Source organism: Erpetoichthys calabaricus, chromosome 16, assembly GCF_900747795.2.
Source record: "Erpetoichthys calabaricus chromosome 16, fErpCal1.3, whole genome shotgun sequence".
Classification (NCBI taxonomy): domain Eukaryota; kingdom Metazoa; phylum Chordata; class Cladistia; order Polypteriformes; family Polypteridae; genus Erpetoichthys; species Erpetoichthys calabaricus.
The window spans coordinates 99,292,743-99,310,862 of NC_041409.2; the positions used below are offsets into that span (position 1 = coordinate 99,292,743).

General features: G+C 42.5%; 1 protein-coding gene across 2 annotated transcripts in view; it reads right to left on the reverse strand.

Annotated features, from left to right (window-relative positions):
- The window catches only part of akap6 (A kinase (PRKA) anchor protein 6), a 364,472-nt gene that overhangs the window by 47,718 nt on the left and 298,634 nt on the right, over nucleotides 1-18,120 (reverse strand). For both annotated transcript variants that reach the window (XM_028821579.2, XM_051919705.1), the window contains exon 10: nucleotides 15,407-15,553. In XM_028821579.2, coding sequence (XP_028677412.2) covers nucleotides 15,407-15,553 — 147 coding nt within the window. The remainder of the gene's footprint in view (nucleotides 1-15,406; nucleotides 15,554-18,120) is intronic.

Below are 18,120 nucleotides of genomic sequence, written 5' to 3' on the forward strand. Positions count from 1 at the left end.
CTGAAGTGCTACTGCAATTCTCCATCTTACATGGATGTGCTTATGCTTGTGTGTACAGTATGTATACCTGGTTTTAGTGTACACATGTATAAATGCATATACTAAAAACTACTTTATGATACGTGATTCAGTTTTCTCCCTTTGTGGATCTCCAGCTGCAAATATATATATATATACTGTATGTTTATATATTTTATATATATATATCTAACATATTTAGGTGTATATACAGTACTTGTGAAAAATAGAAAATGGATATACAGTATATATACAGTATGTGTGTGTGTCTGTGTCCTTTTGTTTTATGGATACCTTATGTATACTGTATATATAGTTGATGTGCTTATGCCTTATGCTTGTTTTTTCTTGTATTTGTATTATACATGTTAAATGTGTATTTTTATCGTTATGTCTGTGTGTGTATATCTCTCTCTCTCTATATATATATATATATAATATACATGTGTGTGTGTGTGTATTGTCACACACGTGTGATTGGGAGGCAGCTAGAGGGCCTGAATAATAGTAGTACCATGCCAGACCAGGGGGGTGGCGAGCTGCACTAACTTTCTCTCTCAATCCTCTGTGGACCATCCACAGGAAATCCCATTAGGTCCCGGCACATTGATGACATCACTTCCAGTCCAGAAGGCGTCACTTCTGTTTCCGCCGCTATTGATGACATCACTTTCAGCCCCGATGACATTGATCCTGGTTCAGATGAGGTCACTTACTGTCCCGGCCTTTAAAGCCACCATATTTTACTTCTCAGTTCTTTTTTGGACTCAAACCTGTGAACATCTCTTCAAAATTATCTAATTGCAGCCAGGGCACAATATATGGGTGGCTGCCCCAAACCTTTTCAATGTCTTCAGTCTGTTATTGTGACTATATACATTGTATTTTTTTTTTGGTGTATATACAGTACCTGTGGCACTGCTCAGGAATAAGAAAATAGAAAATGGATGACAGGGCGGCATGGTGGCGTAGTGGTAGCGCTGCTGCCTCGCAGTTAGGAGACCCTGGGTTCGCTTCCCGGGTCCTCCCTGCGTGGAGTTTGCATGTTCTCCCCATGTCTGCGTGGGTTTCCTCCCACAGTCCAAAGACATGCAGGTTGGGTGGATTGGCGATTCTAAATTGGCCCTAGTGTGTGCTTGGTGTGTGTGAGTGTTTGTGTGTGTCCTGCGGTGGGTTGGCACCCTGCCTGGGATTGGTTCCTGCCTTATGCCCTGTGTTGGCTGGGATTGGCTCCAGCAGACCCCCGTGACCCTGTGTTCGGATTCAGCAGGATGGAAAATGGATGGCTATACAGTATGTATACAGCATGCGTGTGTCCTTTGTTTTCAGTGTACCGTATGTATACTGTATATACAGTGTAGTGGATATGCTTATGCTTGTGTGTGTGTGTTTTCCTTGTCTTAGTGTAGTAATAATAATAATATTAACTTTATTTATATAGCATCATATCAGGTACTTACATGCAACTCAAGGTGCTTTCCACAGATTAATGAGCTAAAACAAAGCTATACCACATTGACTTGGATTATTATCATTAATTAATACTATGATCATTTCTAAAAAATGTAAGTATACTAAATACAAACTCAACCAGGTATTGTTAAACAAAATTTAATTACTAAAGTGCAAAGCAAACCTTCACTCTTATCAGAAGAAGCTTTTCTAATTAAAATATTTACACATTAAGGCAGACAATAGAAGCCCCAGATCTAATTAACATATATAAAATATAAAAGTGTATGTGTATATGTGTATCTTTATATGAATGTATACAGCACATGTGTGTGCCTTGCTCGAGTGTACATGTGGACACTCAGGTGTTTGTATTACTTTGTGTGTGTGTGGTGTTTGCACAAATGTGCCCGTTTGCCGCGCTCCGACTTTGCGCCACTCTCTTGTAGTGGGCATGCCGATGGGGGCTCCGCACTCGGGGGGCTCTTTGACGGCCCCGTGCAGTAAATCTACGATTTCTGCTGATGAGGTCTCCCGGTTTTCGTGATGATTATTCAGCAATGCAGTAATCCAAATATTTAGAGGCGCGCCCATGTCTCCCAGCACGGTGCCAGTGAAGCGTCCCCCCGACTCCACCGTGTTTAACACCCACCGCCGGCGACACACGGCTTGTCGTTTTTTGTGGTGTGAATATTGATAATTTGAACGCCCTCAATGGATTCCAGATTTAGCTATTGTTTTGGTGCAGTGACAAATGTAGCAGCAGGAGGTGAAATCAATGCCCTTGGAGGGTAGGGTTACAAAAAAGAATTTATTGCCACTTTATTTTGTTCTGGAACAGTTTGCAATCATAAATTCTTCATAAGCAGAATACTTCAGAGAATGGTCTGTCTTCATAAATATACGACAGAGGACATCAATTTCATTTAATTCACAATTTGTGTCAGTACAGCAGATGCCAATGCCTGCCTTGATAGGCTTGTTTAATATGCAATTGAGACAGAGTAATGTGCAGCACGGGGAACAAAATTTCACAGATTAAAGTCTACGCACCACTGACATTTCATTCGAATGTATTTTCATTCCGCATTGCTCACCTATGATGAAAGAACGATTCAAACCAACAGCATTTTATTTCATTTTTTTTTTAATTTGTCAGGATTTAAATTCCTCAGCCTGTTTTCTTCTTCTTCTTCTTTTAAAGCCACAGCATTGTAATTAATATCTGAAGCCAGTCTGCTGGAAATGTTTTTAGCATCGACTTCCAAATTAAAAGCCAGCTTGTTTATTTTATTTTATTTTATTTTTTTTTTTCCCCCACAAAGCAAAACAAAAACACCAACAATAATGCATATGCTAATTAGGCAAATTTGATTTTCTCATTTCTATTTCATCCTCGATGTTCAGGGAATGAGACAAAACAATATAATTTGCCTTTTTTCTAGTTAAATAGAAATGTAAATGACTCCGTGCTCTCTAACTGTGCGAGGCTTTGCCGTTTTTTTTTTTGTTTTTATTTTAGCGCTCGTCGTAATTGTCACCCCACTTTAAAAACGCCTCGCGCCGTCGCTGCCTGCGTTGACTTCATCTCGTCGGTCAACAGTGCAGACTCTCAACTAAATTACGGCTTTCATCGGGTTCTTTGAAGCGCGCGCACATTACTGAAACACAGAATGTTATATAGTGCCTTTTAACAGGAGTAAAGTACGTGTCTTATGGATACACGCAATGGGGTTGCACAGTCAGGTCCATAAGTATTAGCACAGTGAAATCATTTCCATAATTATACCTCTGTGCGCCATCTCAGTGGATCTGAAATGAAACAATCAAGATGTGACTGAAGTGTAGACTTGCAGTTTTAATTCAAGGTGTTTAACAAAAACATCGTATGAGCCATTTAGAAAAGGTGGCCATTTTTATACATGGCGCCCCTAGTTTCAGGGGCTCAAATGTGTTTGGACAAACTAACATAATCATGAATTTAGCGATCATGGTCAATATTTGGTTGGAAATCCTTTGCAGTCCATGACTGCCTGATGTCTAAACCCACGGCCTTCTCCCAGTGCTGGGTGTCCACCTCAGTGATGCTCTGCCAGGCCTTTACTGTCGCTGTCTTCAGGTGCTGCTTGTTTGTTGGACTTTCTGCCTTCAGTTTGGTCTTCAGCAAATCAAATGCATGTCCAGCTGGGTTGAGGTCAGGAGACTAACTTGGCCATTAAGAATATTCCACGTCTTTGCATTGTAAAGCACTTGGTTTGCTGTCACCATGTGTTTCAGCTGATTGTCCATCTGTACTGTGAAGTGTCGTCCTATCAGTTTTGCAGCATTTGTCTAAATCTGAGCAGACAGTATAGCGGCCCCTATGCTTCAGAACTCATCCTGCTCCTTATACCAGCAGTCATATGATCAATAAACTCCAGTAACTGACCTCCATTGGCAGCCTTGAATGACCAGGCCATAACACGGCCTCCATCGTGTTCCACAGGTGATGTGGTATTCATCAGATCATAAGCCATTTCTTCTGTTCTCTATACTCTTCTGATCTTAAGTTCATTTGTCCAAAGAAAATTGTTCCAGAACTGGACAGGGGTTTAAAAATATTTTCTGGCAAAGTCTAATCTGTCTTTCCTATGCTTGAGGTTTACCAGGAGTTTGCACCGTGTGGTAAGCCCTCTGTTTTTACTTTCAGGAAGTCTTCTCTTGATTGTAGACTTTAAAAATGACAGGTCAACCTCCCAGAGAGTGGTCTTGGTTTGGCTAAATGTCATGAAGGGGCTCTTCTTCACCAAGGACACAATTCTGCAATCATCCAGCACATTTGTCTTCTATGATTTTCCAGACCTGTTGTTGCTGAGCTCACCAGTGTGTGCCTTCTCATTAAGAATCTACCAGATGGTTGACTTGACCACTTCTGGTGATTCTGCTGTCTGTGATGGCTTTGTTTTCTCAGCCTAATGATGGCCAGTTTTTACCTGCATGGTCAGCTCTTTGGACCTCATACTGAGAGTTCACATTGATGGCTTTCAAAAGCAAATTACACTTGGGATCAACTGCAGACCTTCTACCTGCTTAATAGTTAATGAAATAATGAGGGACCTGCTCACACCTGTCAGTCCAATGTCCAAATACTTCTGAGCCCCTGGAAGTGGGGGACCATGTATACAAATGGCTGTCACTCCTAAACCCTTTGAGTTAATGCTGAAAGTCTACACTTCAATTTGTGAATTTCCCCTTGGGATTAATAAAGTATCTATCTATCTATCTATCTATCTATCTATCTATCTATCTATCTATCTATCTATCTATCTATCTATCTATCTATCTATCTATCTATCTATCTATCTATCATATAGTGCCTTTTATCTGTCTATCTATCTATCTATCATATAGTGCATCTATCTATCTATCTATCTATCTATCTATCTATCTATCTATCTATCTATCTATCTATCTATCTATCTATCTATCTATCTATCTATCTATCTATCATATAGTGCCTTTTATCTGTCTATCTATCTATCTATCATATAGTGCATCTATCTATCTATCTATCTATCTATCTATCTATCTATCTATCTATCTATCTATCTATCTATGCCATTATTTCTTCATTTCAAATCCATTGTGGAGGTGCAAAGAGTTAAAATGATGAAAACTGTGTCCCTGTCCAACTACTGAGTGTATTTAGAGTTACTTGGTTAATTTTTTGAGATTTTCCCTGGAGTATCTCAATGAGTTATATGTCTAATTGGGTCTTTTTTTAGGTATTATATATCATCCGTTTTCCATTTAAAAGGTTTAGATGTGTTGTTGTTTCTCTGCAATGCCATCTTTCATTTGTATTTTCTTTGGACACCATGCATCGGGACCTTTCTTGGCAATCTTCCCAGAATTCTCTGGGAAATGCGACATGCATGACGACTTCGATGCGACTGCATTTAGATCGGCACAGGTGTTTATTTCCGTATCTGAGATTGACAGATAAACCTCTAGTTGCATGCGATCAAACTCTTTGAATTTTTGTCTTCCGGTAATTCGAACGTAGCTTCTTTCTTTTGGTTTCAGGGGTTTCATTTTTGACGATCCGTACAATTGCTTTTCTGGCTTAAACCTTGGTTTGACTGGACTGTGTCTTTCTCCCAGTTCTTACATCAAATCCTAGCTGCCTTTTCCCGAGTTGGAATAAATGGAAGGCATTGGCAGCCTTAGCCACCTCTGCTACCTCCTTCCTTTACCACCCACTGCCACTCTCCTATCATGGAGGCACAAATGAATTGGCACGGTGCCCTTGGTGATTTAGTGTACTCCCGGTCACCTGCCCATCCAGACTTCCATTTTAGAAGCCCACGCTGCACTGCACACGGTGATGTGAACCACAACCATAAAAGAGAACTGAGGCGAGTGGTGGGCTGCGGGTCGGAAAAACAAAAAATGCAGGAAAACACGCAAAGTGTGAATGTGGCTACTCCATCGTCTCCACCCCAGCGTACCTTTTAAAAGCCTTCGTTTTACTCCGTTTAATGTTTCACAATTGCAGAATCGCATATGAAAGAAATTTCAGGGGCACATTCGTGAAACTCGGCTGTTTGCTCCTTACGTTTTCTTTTATTCAAATTTTGCTTCCTTTTATGGCAAACACAACACTTTTTAGGTGTATTTACATGAGATGCAAAAGCTTCTACTCTCGTTGTCGTGTCTGTGTGTCCGCGTGAAGCAACGTTCTCCCAATTTGCATTATATTAGTCAAGAAATGTCTGTGAAAATGAAGTTACACGCACTGGGAAAACAGAACAGCAAATGAAGGGCTGTGCAAACGACCCAACAAATGCCTACCAAGAATGAAATCACATCCAGAAAATGGAATTGGACTGGCCACGTCCTGACAAGACAAAATGACAATGCAGTGGAGCTCATGGGGAAACCACAGCGTAGAAGAAGATCCACACCAAGTTAAGCCGGACGAGCTGCCAAGTCATATGAATGCACCTGGCTTCAGTTACCAGTCTGTGGAGGCTCTTCACTCAGAGGACCACAGACATGTGGAAAGCAGAGACTAGAAAACCTGACATCCTGTAAGGTGGATGGGATTGGAGAATTTGTTGGCCTGAAAGGTCTGTTCTCGATGAGGTGCTTCTAATGGCCTGTGTCACACGAGGGCAAATCAAAATGTAAAGGTAATTTGAAATTATGTGGTAACTGCAACGGACAGAAGCTGACGCAATACAACACCTATACAACACGTCTGAAATGGCTTATGGGTAGTTCAAACATTAACAGCGCAGAACTCTACCATTAGTCAAGTTGAATCAAAGTCAAATGAACATGCAGGCTCTGCTGGGAGATTGTGCCATTGTTGACCCACGTGGCAGAGGGAGATGGGCAGAGGGAGGGAAACCTGCTGCTGTATTTCCCTCTGGGGGCAAATAAAGTTTATAAACTTTAAAGACCGCTTAGACAATGGCATGATACACAGAGCCTTTCATATCCATCTACTGTATCTGCTTTCACATTTATCTTTTATATGGTACCTTTCCTATTTGTCTATATGCCATATAGTGACTTTCATCTCTCTATTTATTATATTTTGCCTTTCCTATCTATCTATCTATCTATCTATCTATCTATCTATCTATCTATCTATCTATCTATCTATCTATAGCACCTTTCACATACATCTATCTATCATATAGTGCCTTTCACATCTATATCTATCTATATAAATGTAATGAATTATTATTATTATTATTATTATTATCATATAGTGCCTTTCACATTTATCTATCATATAGTGCCTTTCACATCTGTCTATCTGTCTATTATAGCACCTTTCACATCTATCTATCTATCTATCTATCTATCTATCTAGTGCCTTTCACATCTATATCTAACTATAAATTTAATGAATTATTATTATTATCATATAGTGCCTTTCACATCTATCTATCTATCTATCATATAGTGCCTTTCACATACATCTATCTATTTATCTATTATATAGTACCTTTCACATCTATATCTATATAAAAGTAATGAATTATTATTGCTATCATATAGTGCCTTTCACATCTATCTGTCTATCTTATAGTGCCTTTCACATCTATCTATCTCTCATATAGTGCCTTTCACATCTATCTATCTATTATATAGTGCCTTTCATATCTATCTATCTATCTATCTATCTATCTATCTATCTATCTATCTATCTATCTATCTATCTCATATAGTGCCTTTCACATCTGTCTATCTATCTCTCATATAGTGCCTTTCACATCTGTCTATCTATCTCTCATATAGTGCCTTTCACATCTATCTATCTATTATATAGTGCCTTTCATATCTATCTATCTATCTATCTCTCTCATATAGTGCCTTTCACATCTGTCTATCTCTCATATAGTGCCTTTAACAGCTATCTATCATATAGTGCCTTTCGCATCTATCTATCTATCTTATAGTACCTTTCACATCTATCTATCTCTCATATAGTGCCTTTCACATCTATCTATCTATCTTATAGTACCTTTCACATCTATCTATCTCTATCTCTCATATAGTGCCTTTCACATCTATCTATCTATTATATAGTGCCTTTCATATCTATCTATCTGTCTATCTATCTATCTCTCTCATATAGTGCCTTTCACATCTGTCTATCTCTCATATAGTGCCTTTCACATCTATCTATCTATCTTATAGTACCTTTCACATCTATCTATCTATCTATCTATCTTATAGTGCCTTTCACATCTATCTATCTCTCATATAGTGCCTTTCACATCTATCTATCTATTATATAGTGCCTTTCATATCTATCTATCTATCTGTCTATCTATCTATCTCTCTCATATAGTGCCTTTCACATCTGTCTATCTCTCATATAGTGCCTTTCACATCTGTCTATCTATCTCTCATATAGTGCCTTTCACATCTATCTATCTATCTTATAGTGCCTTTCACATCTATCTATCTCTCATATAGTGCCTTTCACATCTATCTATCTATTATATAGTGCCTTTCATATCTATCTATCTATCTGTCTATCTATCTATTTCTCTCATATAGTGCCTTTCACATCTGTCTATCTCTCATATAGTGCCTTTCACATCTGTCTATCTATTTCTCATATAGTGCCTTTCACATCTATCTATCTATCATATAGTGCCTTTCACATCTATCTATCTATCTATCTATCTATCTATCTATCTATCTATCTATCTATCTATCTATCTATCTATCGCCTTTCATATTGTTGTCTTTCATGTCACATGCCTTGTGCTATGGGGCCACCTGACACTGCTGCTGTCTCTTTGCTTTCCTCCTTCTCTCTTTCAGCTCTCATTTGGATTGAGATTTTCTTCATAAGTATTTTTGTTTGTTTGTTTTCAACTTTGATTCATTTAAACATTTTTTTTTTGAGTGGTTAATTTAAGGTTTGCTCTTTTATTAAAGACACCTCTTTGATTCTTATTTTTGATCCCATTTTTGATGGCTATCATTTTTTGGTTCAGTCAGTCAGTCAGTCATTTTCTAACCCACGTATTCCTGAAGACCCGAACAGAGTCACGGGGGGTGCTGGAGCCTGTCCCAGCTACCATAGGGGACAAGGCAGGAACAGTTCCCTGGACAGGGTGCCAGTCCATCGCAGAGCGAACACACACACACACACACACACACACACACACAGCAGGACTAATTTCGAGTTGCTAACTCACCTAAGCTGCATCTCTTTGAACTGTGTGAAGAAACCCACGGGGAGTGCATGAAAACTCCATGCAGGGAGCCCTGATCTCCTTACAACAAGCTGTGCCAAAGTGCTGCTTCAAGTCCAAAACAAAATTATTTAATTGAATTTATTAAGTAATCAGTAAATAAAAATGAATGCTTAAAAAGGCAGCCCAAGGAAAACAAATACTAACAGTTATCTCAAAACAAATTCTAAACAGAAGCAAAAATTCAATAAAAACAACACCCATAAGATAACGCTCACTCCACAGCAATCTGAGTGAGAGGACCCGGGATTCGAACTCTGGTCTCCTTAACTGCAAGACAGCAGTGCTACCACTGTGCCACCATTTTTGGTTCATAACGCCTTAAAATTGAAAGACCCATTGTTTGTGACTTGTGGACCATCCCTTCCAGACATTTTGTAATTTAATCCCTTCCTTTGCTTGCTTCTTGAGTTTAAGAAATGTCGTTCATTTGCATCTGAGGCTCATCTTCCAGGCTTGTCAGAGGGTAAGCATTACCACTCCGAGACACCAGGGGGCGCCGTCTCTGACCCTTCTGTTTCTTTTTCCACCCCCAGCTTTGAGAAGTCTACGAGTTATAAACGCAGGGCACTCGTAGATGGAGGGGTCTCACTCGGGAGTTGAGCCAACTGCGACCCTGAAGCCTGACCACTCTCTAGAGCCATTAAAAACAAGAGCCTAGGGCTACATTTTGCTTTTGTTTTCTTGTCGTGGCATTCGTGTGCTTGCTAATTTAAGTAAATGTATTATGTTGAGTAAATGAGGTTGGCCCGGTTGGCACCCCAACGCTTCATCTTGACTCCTGTCTTCCCCTCGACTGACGACGGAGGTGAGGCTGATTTTGGTAACTCTGCTTCAGTGGAGTCTTGTTTTGTGACCTTTATTTTTATTTTGCAGTCATTCCTCGCCACCTAGGCATTGTTTTGGGGGTTGGGGATGCCAAGTAAGACGATGGTCACGTGTGTTTTTCATTTAGACATGTTCTTAATAATACACTTTGCAGTGATGCCATTTTCTTTTTGTTATCAGCGCCTCTATTTTCTTCATTTTGTTTGGTTTGGTTGCCAAGCAGTTCCTAGGGAAGGTCAGCAGGAAGTGTGTAATGCATGACATCACCAGGTCAAAGGTTAAAAAAACAAACAAATCACGTTCATGGAGGTGACCTGGAATTCTAGAATTATTTTCACTTATTTTCTAAATTTGGCCCAGTTTGCATGTTAATGCCTTGGTTTTGACCTTCTCAGTCCGAATCTTGACACCTTTCTTTCACGTTTTGGGCTCTGCTTTCTCATTTCTTGCTTTCTCAGATTCGACCTTTGCTAGTTTTTATTTTATTTATTTTTTACCACCACAACCTTTCTTCTGATTCCACTTCTCTTTCTAAGCTGACGCTGCCCACTACAGTCAGTACACCATCCTTTGGAAAAGCCTGGGATTTGGAGTTAGGATCAGTTGGGCCTGACGTATTGAGTTAAGTTAGGAGGACTCTGAGCAGCGCCCACCAGAGTGATTCCATGCGCCAGCCTCCATTAAAGAGGACGCCATCTTCAGGGACTCCTTATTTCTGCACTGTGAGGTTTGGCAAGTGAAACGTCTCCCTGAGGTGACACACAAAGATGTGGTGAGGACAAATAATGTCAACTCGGGCCTTATATCCTTAGCCACTAGAGGGCGCACTGCCTGTTAGGCACTCTTATAGCGTGCCTGTGTGAGCCTGGGCAAGTAAACAGACTGGGAGGGGTCACTATGGTCAGGGTCTCAATGTGGGGGCTTCATATGGCACCTTGAAATGTGAACAGCACCCAGGGTGTATTAAAGGTGCTGCTTCCATATTTCTGTACTGTGGGGTTTGGTAAGTGAAATGCCTCCCTGAGGTGACACATGGAGATGTGGTACAACCTTGTGCTTCACAGCGTTAGCCAGTAGGGGGCATACAGCCATCCAGGCACTGCTACATTTAAAGTGTACAGTGAATATTACTGCGGCTTGAGCAGGTAAAGTGGGGTCACACACACAAGCGTAGTGAATTTATATAGACTGAACAGCACCAAGAGTGTGTTAAAGGTGCTGCTTCCATTTCCATTTCTGCACTGTGGGATTTGACGTATGAAGTGCCTCACTGAGGTGACACATGGAGACGTAGTGATGACTCATGATGGGACGTTGCCCTTTACAGCCTAGGGGGCACACTGCACACCAGGTACTGCTAAAAGGTGAAGTGCACAGTGTGTTTGTTTCTATATTGCTACAGCCTGAGGGGCTAAAGAGGGGTCTCACAGGGGTCCAAGGCTGAATGTAGTGAATTTATATAGACTGAACAGCACCAAGAGTGTGTTAAAGGTGTTGTTTCCATATTTCTGCACTGTGGGCTCTTGAGGTGACACATGGAGGTGTGGTGCTTAGGGGACACACTGCCTGCCCGGCCTTGTTCAAGGTAAAGCTTTCCATATTACATTAGCATGAGCCCAAGCAGGTAAAGAGGGGGTCACACAGGGGTCTGAGGCCGCATGCACTGAATTTATATAGTGCCTTCAAGACTGAAGAGCACCAACAGTGCATTAAAGGTGTTGCTTCTACACTGTAAAGTTTCCCAAGTCTCACTGAGGTGGGATCAATGATCCAACCTTGTGCTTTACTGCCTTGGCCACTAGGGGGCACACTGCCTGCCTCGCCTTGTTTAAGGTAATGGCAGAGAGCCCCTGTCTCCGTATGACTTAAGTAAAGAGCCTTTCAATGGTCACACACGGATTGGGCTGCAGGTGGCGACTTTAAATAGCACCTTGAAGACTGAACAACACCCAGGGTGTGCTAAAGGTGGTCCTTCCATATTGGTGCATTGTGAGTTATGGCAGATGAAACGCCTCGAAAAGGTAATGTGACCTGCTGCTTTACTGCCTTGGCCACTAGGAGGCGCACTCCTGGCCAGACACTCTTCAAGCTAAATGCACAGCGTCACTGTTTCTAAATGAATAATAATGATAATGCATTTTATGTATATAGTGCCTTTCACGAGCTCAAAGAGCTTCTCAAAAATAAAAAAAAATAGCATTAGATGAAAAAGCGAAAAAAAAAAAAAACAGATCAAATGCACAATATGGCCAAAAGTATCTACAGCCTGAGCCTTGGTAGTCTTGCAGTGGGCACCTTGAAGACTGAACACCACCCATGGTCTGTTAAATGTGTTTCTGCACTTCTACACTGTGGAGATTGGCAATTTAAAGGTCTCACTGAGGTGACACATAGTGACGACTGACGATGTGACCTTGTACTTTACAGTTTTAGCCACTAGGGGGCACACTGCCTGCCAAGCACTATACAAGGTAAAGGTTTATTACTACGACCTGAGCAAGGCGCCATATAAATACAATTTATTATTATTATCGGTGGACTTGCAGAGGTCACATGGGGTCAGGGGCTAAGTGGGGGGGGATTATATAGCACCTTGAAGAGGTGAGTTACAGGTGATGTTTCCATATCTTTGTATCGAGAGGTCTGAGTGATGAAAGACCTCACTAGGGTGACACATGGGACCAATGAGGTGACCTTGTGCTTTACAGACTTAGCCACTAGGGGGCACACTCCCAGCCAGGCACCATTTGCGGTAAATGCATGGTGTGCTTCTTTCTATATTACTGAGCCTCGGTTCCCTTGCAGAAGTCACAGGGGCTGAACGTGGGCTCTTTATATGGCACCTTAAACAGTAAGCAGCACCCATGGTGCTTTGCAGGTCCAGGTCTTTTGAGTCTTACCCGGTGATGCCCGCCAGATGCCATCACAGCCGTTTTCACTCCTTGCTTTGAACTTGATCTCCACTTAGCGTCCACCCCATTAACATGGCTCATCGCCAGTATCTGGGCCATTTATTCCTCCTTCCCAGCAGACTGCCCTCTAAAACGGGCATCCTCATCGACTGCCAATGCGGCTCTAAATTCGCAAGGCAACGTGTGCAATGATTTGTTGGCAACGCTGCTGCCCCGATTCCTTCCCTGGTCTGGAAATTAAAGATGGCAGGTAGTCATGATGAACGGCTGCTTTAACAATTCCGCATTAGGAAAGGAAAGGGCAAAACTGACTAAAAGATTGACGGATCTCATTATTAATACATTTTAAAGCAGATGGTGCTGGGAAAAATCAAAAAAAAAAAAAAGGCAAGAGAAGCCAGAAAACGTCCGGCCTTGGAGGGTCCCGAGCATCAGCTGACGGGGCAGACGCTATCAGTACGGTGGGCGCGGATGGCGGTGATTCACCAAAGAGCCAAAGTATAAAGGATAATTGAAGACGCGGCGGCGATACCTTTGGCGTAATGGAGGAGATCAATTATGATGGCTCTGAAATTGGCTTTTAAAAGCAAAAGTGCCGGCGACCCCCCGCGCCATCCAGGGCCAAACTCAACAATTAATAATTTCGTCATTGAGCCAACGGGAGGTGAGATTCCACCTTGGATCCCATCCAGGTTGCTGACGTCCCCCTTCTTAATGCTCTGCGCCTTCAAGGGAGCTTCAACATGAGCTTTGTGTTCACCTTGAAACCTGAATCCAGAGAAATAAATTGGGTGGTCACTCGGGGGCTGACCTTTTGAATTTTGGACCATTTGTTACCCTGTGAGGTGCAGTGTCCGCCGAGGATCTGGTGTCCTGGATAGCAGGGCCGTCGTAACGCATGGGCACGCTGGGCAGTTTACCGGGGGCCCCATGCTAATCTCTGTATGTTGTGACCTGCTGAGTGGCTGTGTATTTAGGGGGCCCCAGCGCACTGATTTGCCCTATAATGCTGTTAAGACGGCCCTGCTATATGGCGCCTTTCAGGAGAGGTGTCACCACTTCCTGAGCAGACCTGCTTGCCGTCTTAGAGCATTTGGTGAGCCCAGGTGCCCAATCGGGCTTAGGTGGGATTCTTCAGTTTGGGTTTTGTAAAAGGAAAAACCGATTAACGTTTCAACGCTCCTTTAGCCTGTTAGACCCCCCCGACAGTGAAAGGGCACACGGCCCCCTCCGTTTAAAGTCTAAAACCCGTCACCTCTCACAGAGATGACCTTGCAGCCTCGGTGACTCCCACCCGATTATCGATAAACTTTGGCGGTGCGGGTGGGTTCAGTGTATTGGGAGGGGAAGGGAATCCCATCTGAAACAATCGACGGCTTTGGTGCTTTGAGACAACAGCGTGGCGGCTAAAGGCTGCAGCAGACTTGCTAACTAACGCAAGTAACGGATTTGAGTTTGGCCTCCACAGAAAATCGAGTCGCGATCCCCTCTTTGCTTTGTAGTTTGGACTTTCAGCCACCTGGAAAAAATACTCTCCGAAATCAAACTGTCTGGCCACGCCTCCTCATGCAAATTAAGTTCAGATTGTCCAGTCAGATTAGGGGGGTTTGCAGTTTAGGGGCCAGGTGCCAATGTGCTTCCTTGAAACAGACTAACCAATAGTGGGCTAGAGTGTGGGCGGGGCTTGACTGTAATTGGGCTGTAAAGTGCCTGTCAAATCTGCCCTGTGAGACAGCAGCTGTTTAACCCCCCTGACCACGCGTGGCGCTGTCCCCCCCTGCAGTGTAAGTGACAGACCATGTGGGGTGGACACTTTTAAAGGCTGAACCACTTGATCAGTAAGATGTGAGCAGCACAGCACAGGAGGGCAAGTGAAACTTGTCATTGGGAAACGAGCAGAAATGCAATGGGACTTGGGCTGAGCACATGGCTTGTCCTTTTAAAGATGGCTGCTATGGCCATGTGATGTCACACCTAGGCCACACCCCTACAACATATGGCATCACAGCAGTGTGTTTCAAAATGGCAGTGCGTGGTGATGTCACCAACACCAATTACTAAATAACATCAACAAGAATCATGACACAGTATCCCTGAAGCGTCTCTGTTATCTCTAGAACATCACCAGCTGTCCATTTGTCAACCTGCCATCGAGCTCAGGTTTGAACCTGGAGCCATTTGGAGGGAACCAACCCTGGAAGGGAATGCCAGCCCTTACCAGCTGACGCCAGCCAACTTAACGGTCAGTTTAGGAGTCCCATGCAGACACAAGAACCCCAAAGCCAGGACCCTGAGGCAACCACCTCACTGCCCCGCAAGCAACGACAGCACGAGACCCTCAGGCAGCTTCTCACTCCTGGAACCGCCTGGAGAGGGCACTGAACCTGCACTCACTGGCCCACACCCCGATAATTAAGACCAAAGTACCTCCAGGAGATCCCACTTTGAGGTCAATGCCACCACCTTTGTCTCCACGTCATCCGGCAGGGCGGCCCCACTCCTCTGGACGGCCTCCACTCTGCTCAGCAGTTGCATCTTCTTGGGCCGCCAGATCACCATTTCTGCAAAGCTTCCCTGGGAGGAGCAACAATAAATAAGTCAACAGATAAATATGGAAGGCACTATATAATAGAAAGATAGACATGAACAAATAAAAGTGAGTAAATAGACAGGCATACTGGACACGTCCTCCTCGCCTCAAAACCGCTGACAAAATAACTTGATGTTGAACAAGCAAATCAGCGCAACATCTGAAAACTACTGACAACGTGCAACAGTCACAACTCTGTCCTCCTGAAGTCATTCACTCAGAACAGATAAATATGAAAGGCACTATATAATAGAAAGAAAGATAGACAGGAAAGGTGCTATAAAATAGATACAGATAGGAAACACAATATATAATAGGAAAGGCACTATATAATAGAAAGAAATGCGCAATATAATAAATACATAGACAGATAGGAAGCAATATATAATAGACAGTAAAAGCATATGATAGATAGACAGGAAAGACGCTTTATAATAGATTCGTAGACAGATAAGAAACAATATATAATAGATAGGAAAGGCACTATATAATAGATATATAATAATAGATGTAAAAGGTACTGGATAACTGATAGAAAGATGGAGAGAAAATGCACTACATAATAGATATACAGACAGACAGGGTCGGCAGGCATGAAAGGCGCTATACAGACAGATGTGAAATATAATATATAGATCAGCTAAACTATATATACAGTGCATCCGGAAAGTATTCCCAGCGCTTCATCACTTTGTCCACATTTTGTTATGTTACAGCCTTATTCCAAAATGGATTAAATTCATTTTTTCCCTCAGAATTCTACACACAACACCCCATAATGACAACGTGAAAAAAGTTTCCTTGAGGTTTTTGCAAATTTATTAAAAATAAAAAAACTGAGAAATCCCATGTACATAAGTAGTCACAGCCTTTGCCGTGAAGCTCCAAATTGAGCTCAGGTGCCTCCTGTTTCCCCTGATCATCCTTGAGATGTTTCTGCAGCTTCATTGGAGTCCACCTGTGGTAAATTCAGTTGACTGGACATGATTTGGAAAGGCACACACCTGTCTATATAAGGTCCCACAGTTGACAGTTCATGTCAGAGCACAAACCAAGCATGACGTCAAAGGAATTGTCTGTAGACCTCAGAGACAGGATTGTCTCGAGGCACATGTCTGGGGAAGGTTACAGAAAAATTTCTGCTGCTTTGAAGGTCCCAGTGAGCACAGTGGCCTCCTTCATCTGTAAGTGGAAGAAGTTCAAAACCACCAGGACTCTTCCTAGAGCTGGCCGGCCATCTAAACTGAGCGATCGGGGGAGAAGGGCCTTAGTCAGGGAGGTGACCAAGAACCCGATGGTCACTCTGTCAGAGCTCCAGAGGTCCTCTGTGGAGAGAGGAGAACCTTCCAGAAGGACAACCATCTCTGCAGCAATCCACCAATCAGGCCTGTATGGTAGAGTGGTCAGACGGAAGCCACTCCTTAGTAAAAGGCACATGGCAGCCCGCCTGGAGTTTGCCAAAAGGCACCTGAAGGACTCTCAGACCATGAGAAAGAAAATTCTCTGGTCTGATGAGACAAAGATTAAACTCTTTGGTGTGAATGCCAGGCGTCACGTTTGGAGGAAACCTGGCACCGCTCATCACCAGGCCAATACCATCCCTACAGTGAAGCATGGTGGTGGCAGCATCATGCTGTGGGGAACTGGGAGACTAGTCAGGATAAAGGGAAAGATGACTGCAGCAATGTACAGAGACATCCTGGATGAAAACCTGCTCCAGAGCGCTCTTGACCTCAGACTGGGGCGACGGTTCATCTTTCAGCAGGACAACGACCCTAAGCACACAGCCAAGATATCAAAGGAGTGGCTTCAGGACAACTCTGTGAATGTCCTTGAGTGGCCCAGCCAGAGCTCAGACTTGAATCTGATTGAACATCTCTGGAGAGATCTTAAAATGGCTGTGCACCGACGCTTCCCATCCAACCTGATGGAGCTTGAGAGGTGCTGCAAAGAGGAATGGGCGAAACTGGCCAAGGATAGGTGTGCCAAGCTTGTGGCATCATATTCAACAAGACTTGAGGCTGGAATTGCTGCCAAAGGTGCATCGACAAAGTATTGAGCAAAGGCTGTGAATACTTATGTACATGGGATTTCTCAGTTTTTTTATTTTTAATAAATTTGCAAAAATCTCAAGTAAACTTTTTTCACGTTGTCATTATGGGGTGTTGTGTGTAGAATTCTGAGGAAAAAAATGAATTTAATCCATTTTGGAATAAGGCTGTAAAATAACAAAATGTGGAACAAGTGATGAGGCGCTGGGAATACTTTCTGGATGCACTGTAAGTTGCACGATTCCCACTCATTTGATTCCTTAACTGAATCAATTCTTTAAGAATAAGTCCCATGATTCTCATTGATTTGATTCTCAAACAAGTCTGACAATTCTCGTTCATTTGATTCCTGAACTGAACCCCTGCCCAAGAAGGAGCCACATAATTGTCATTCATTTGATTCATGAAAGGAGATCACCCGAAATCTCTGTCATTCGATTTGTGAATGTGAATCATTACCTCAGAATAAATCACACAATTCTCATTTATTTGCTTTGTTA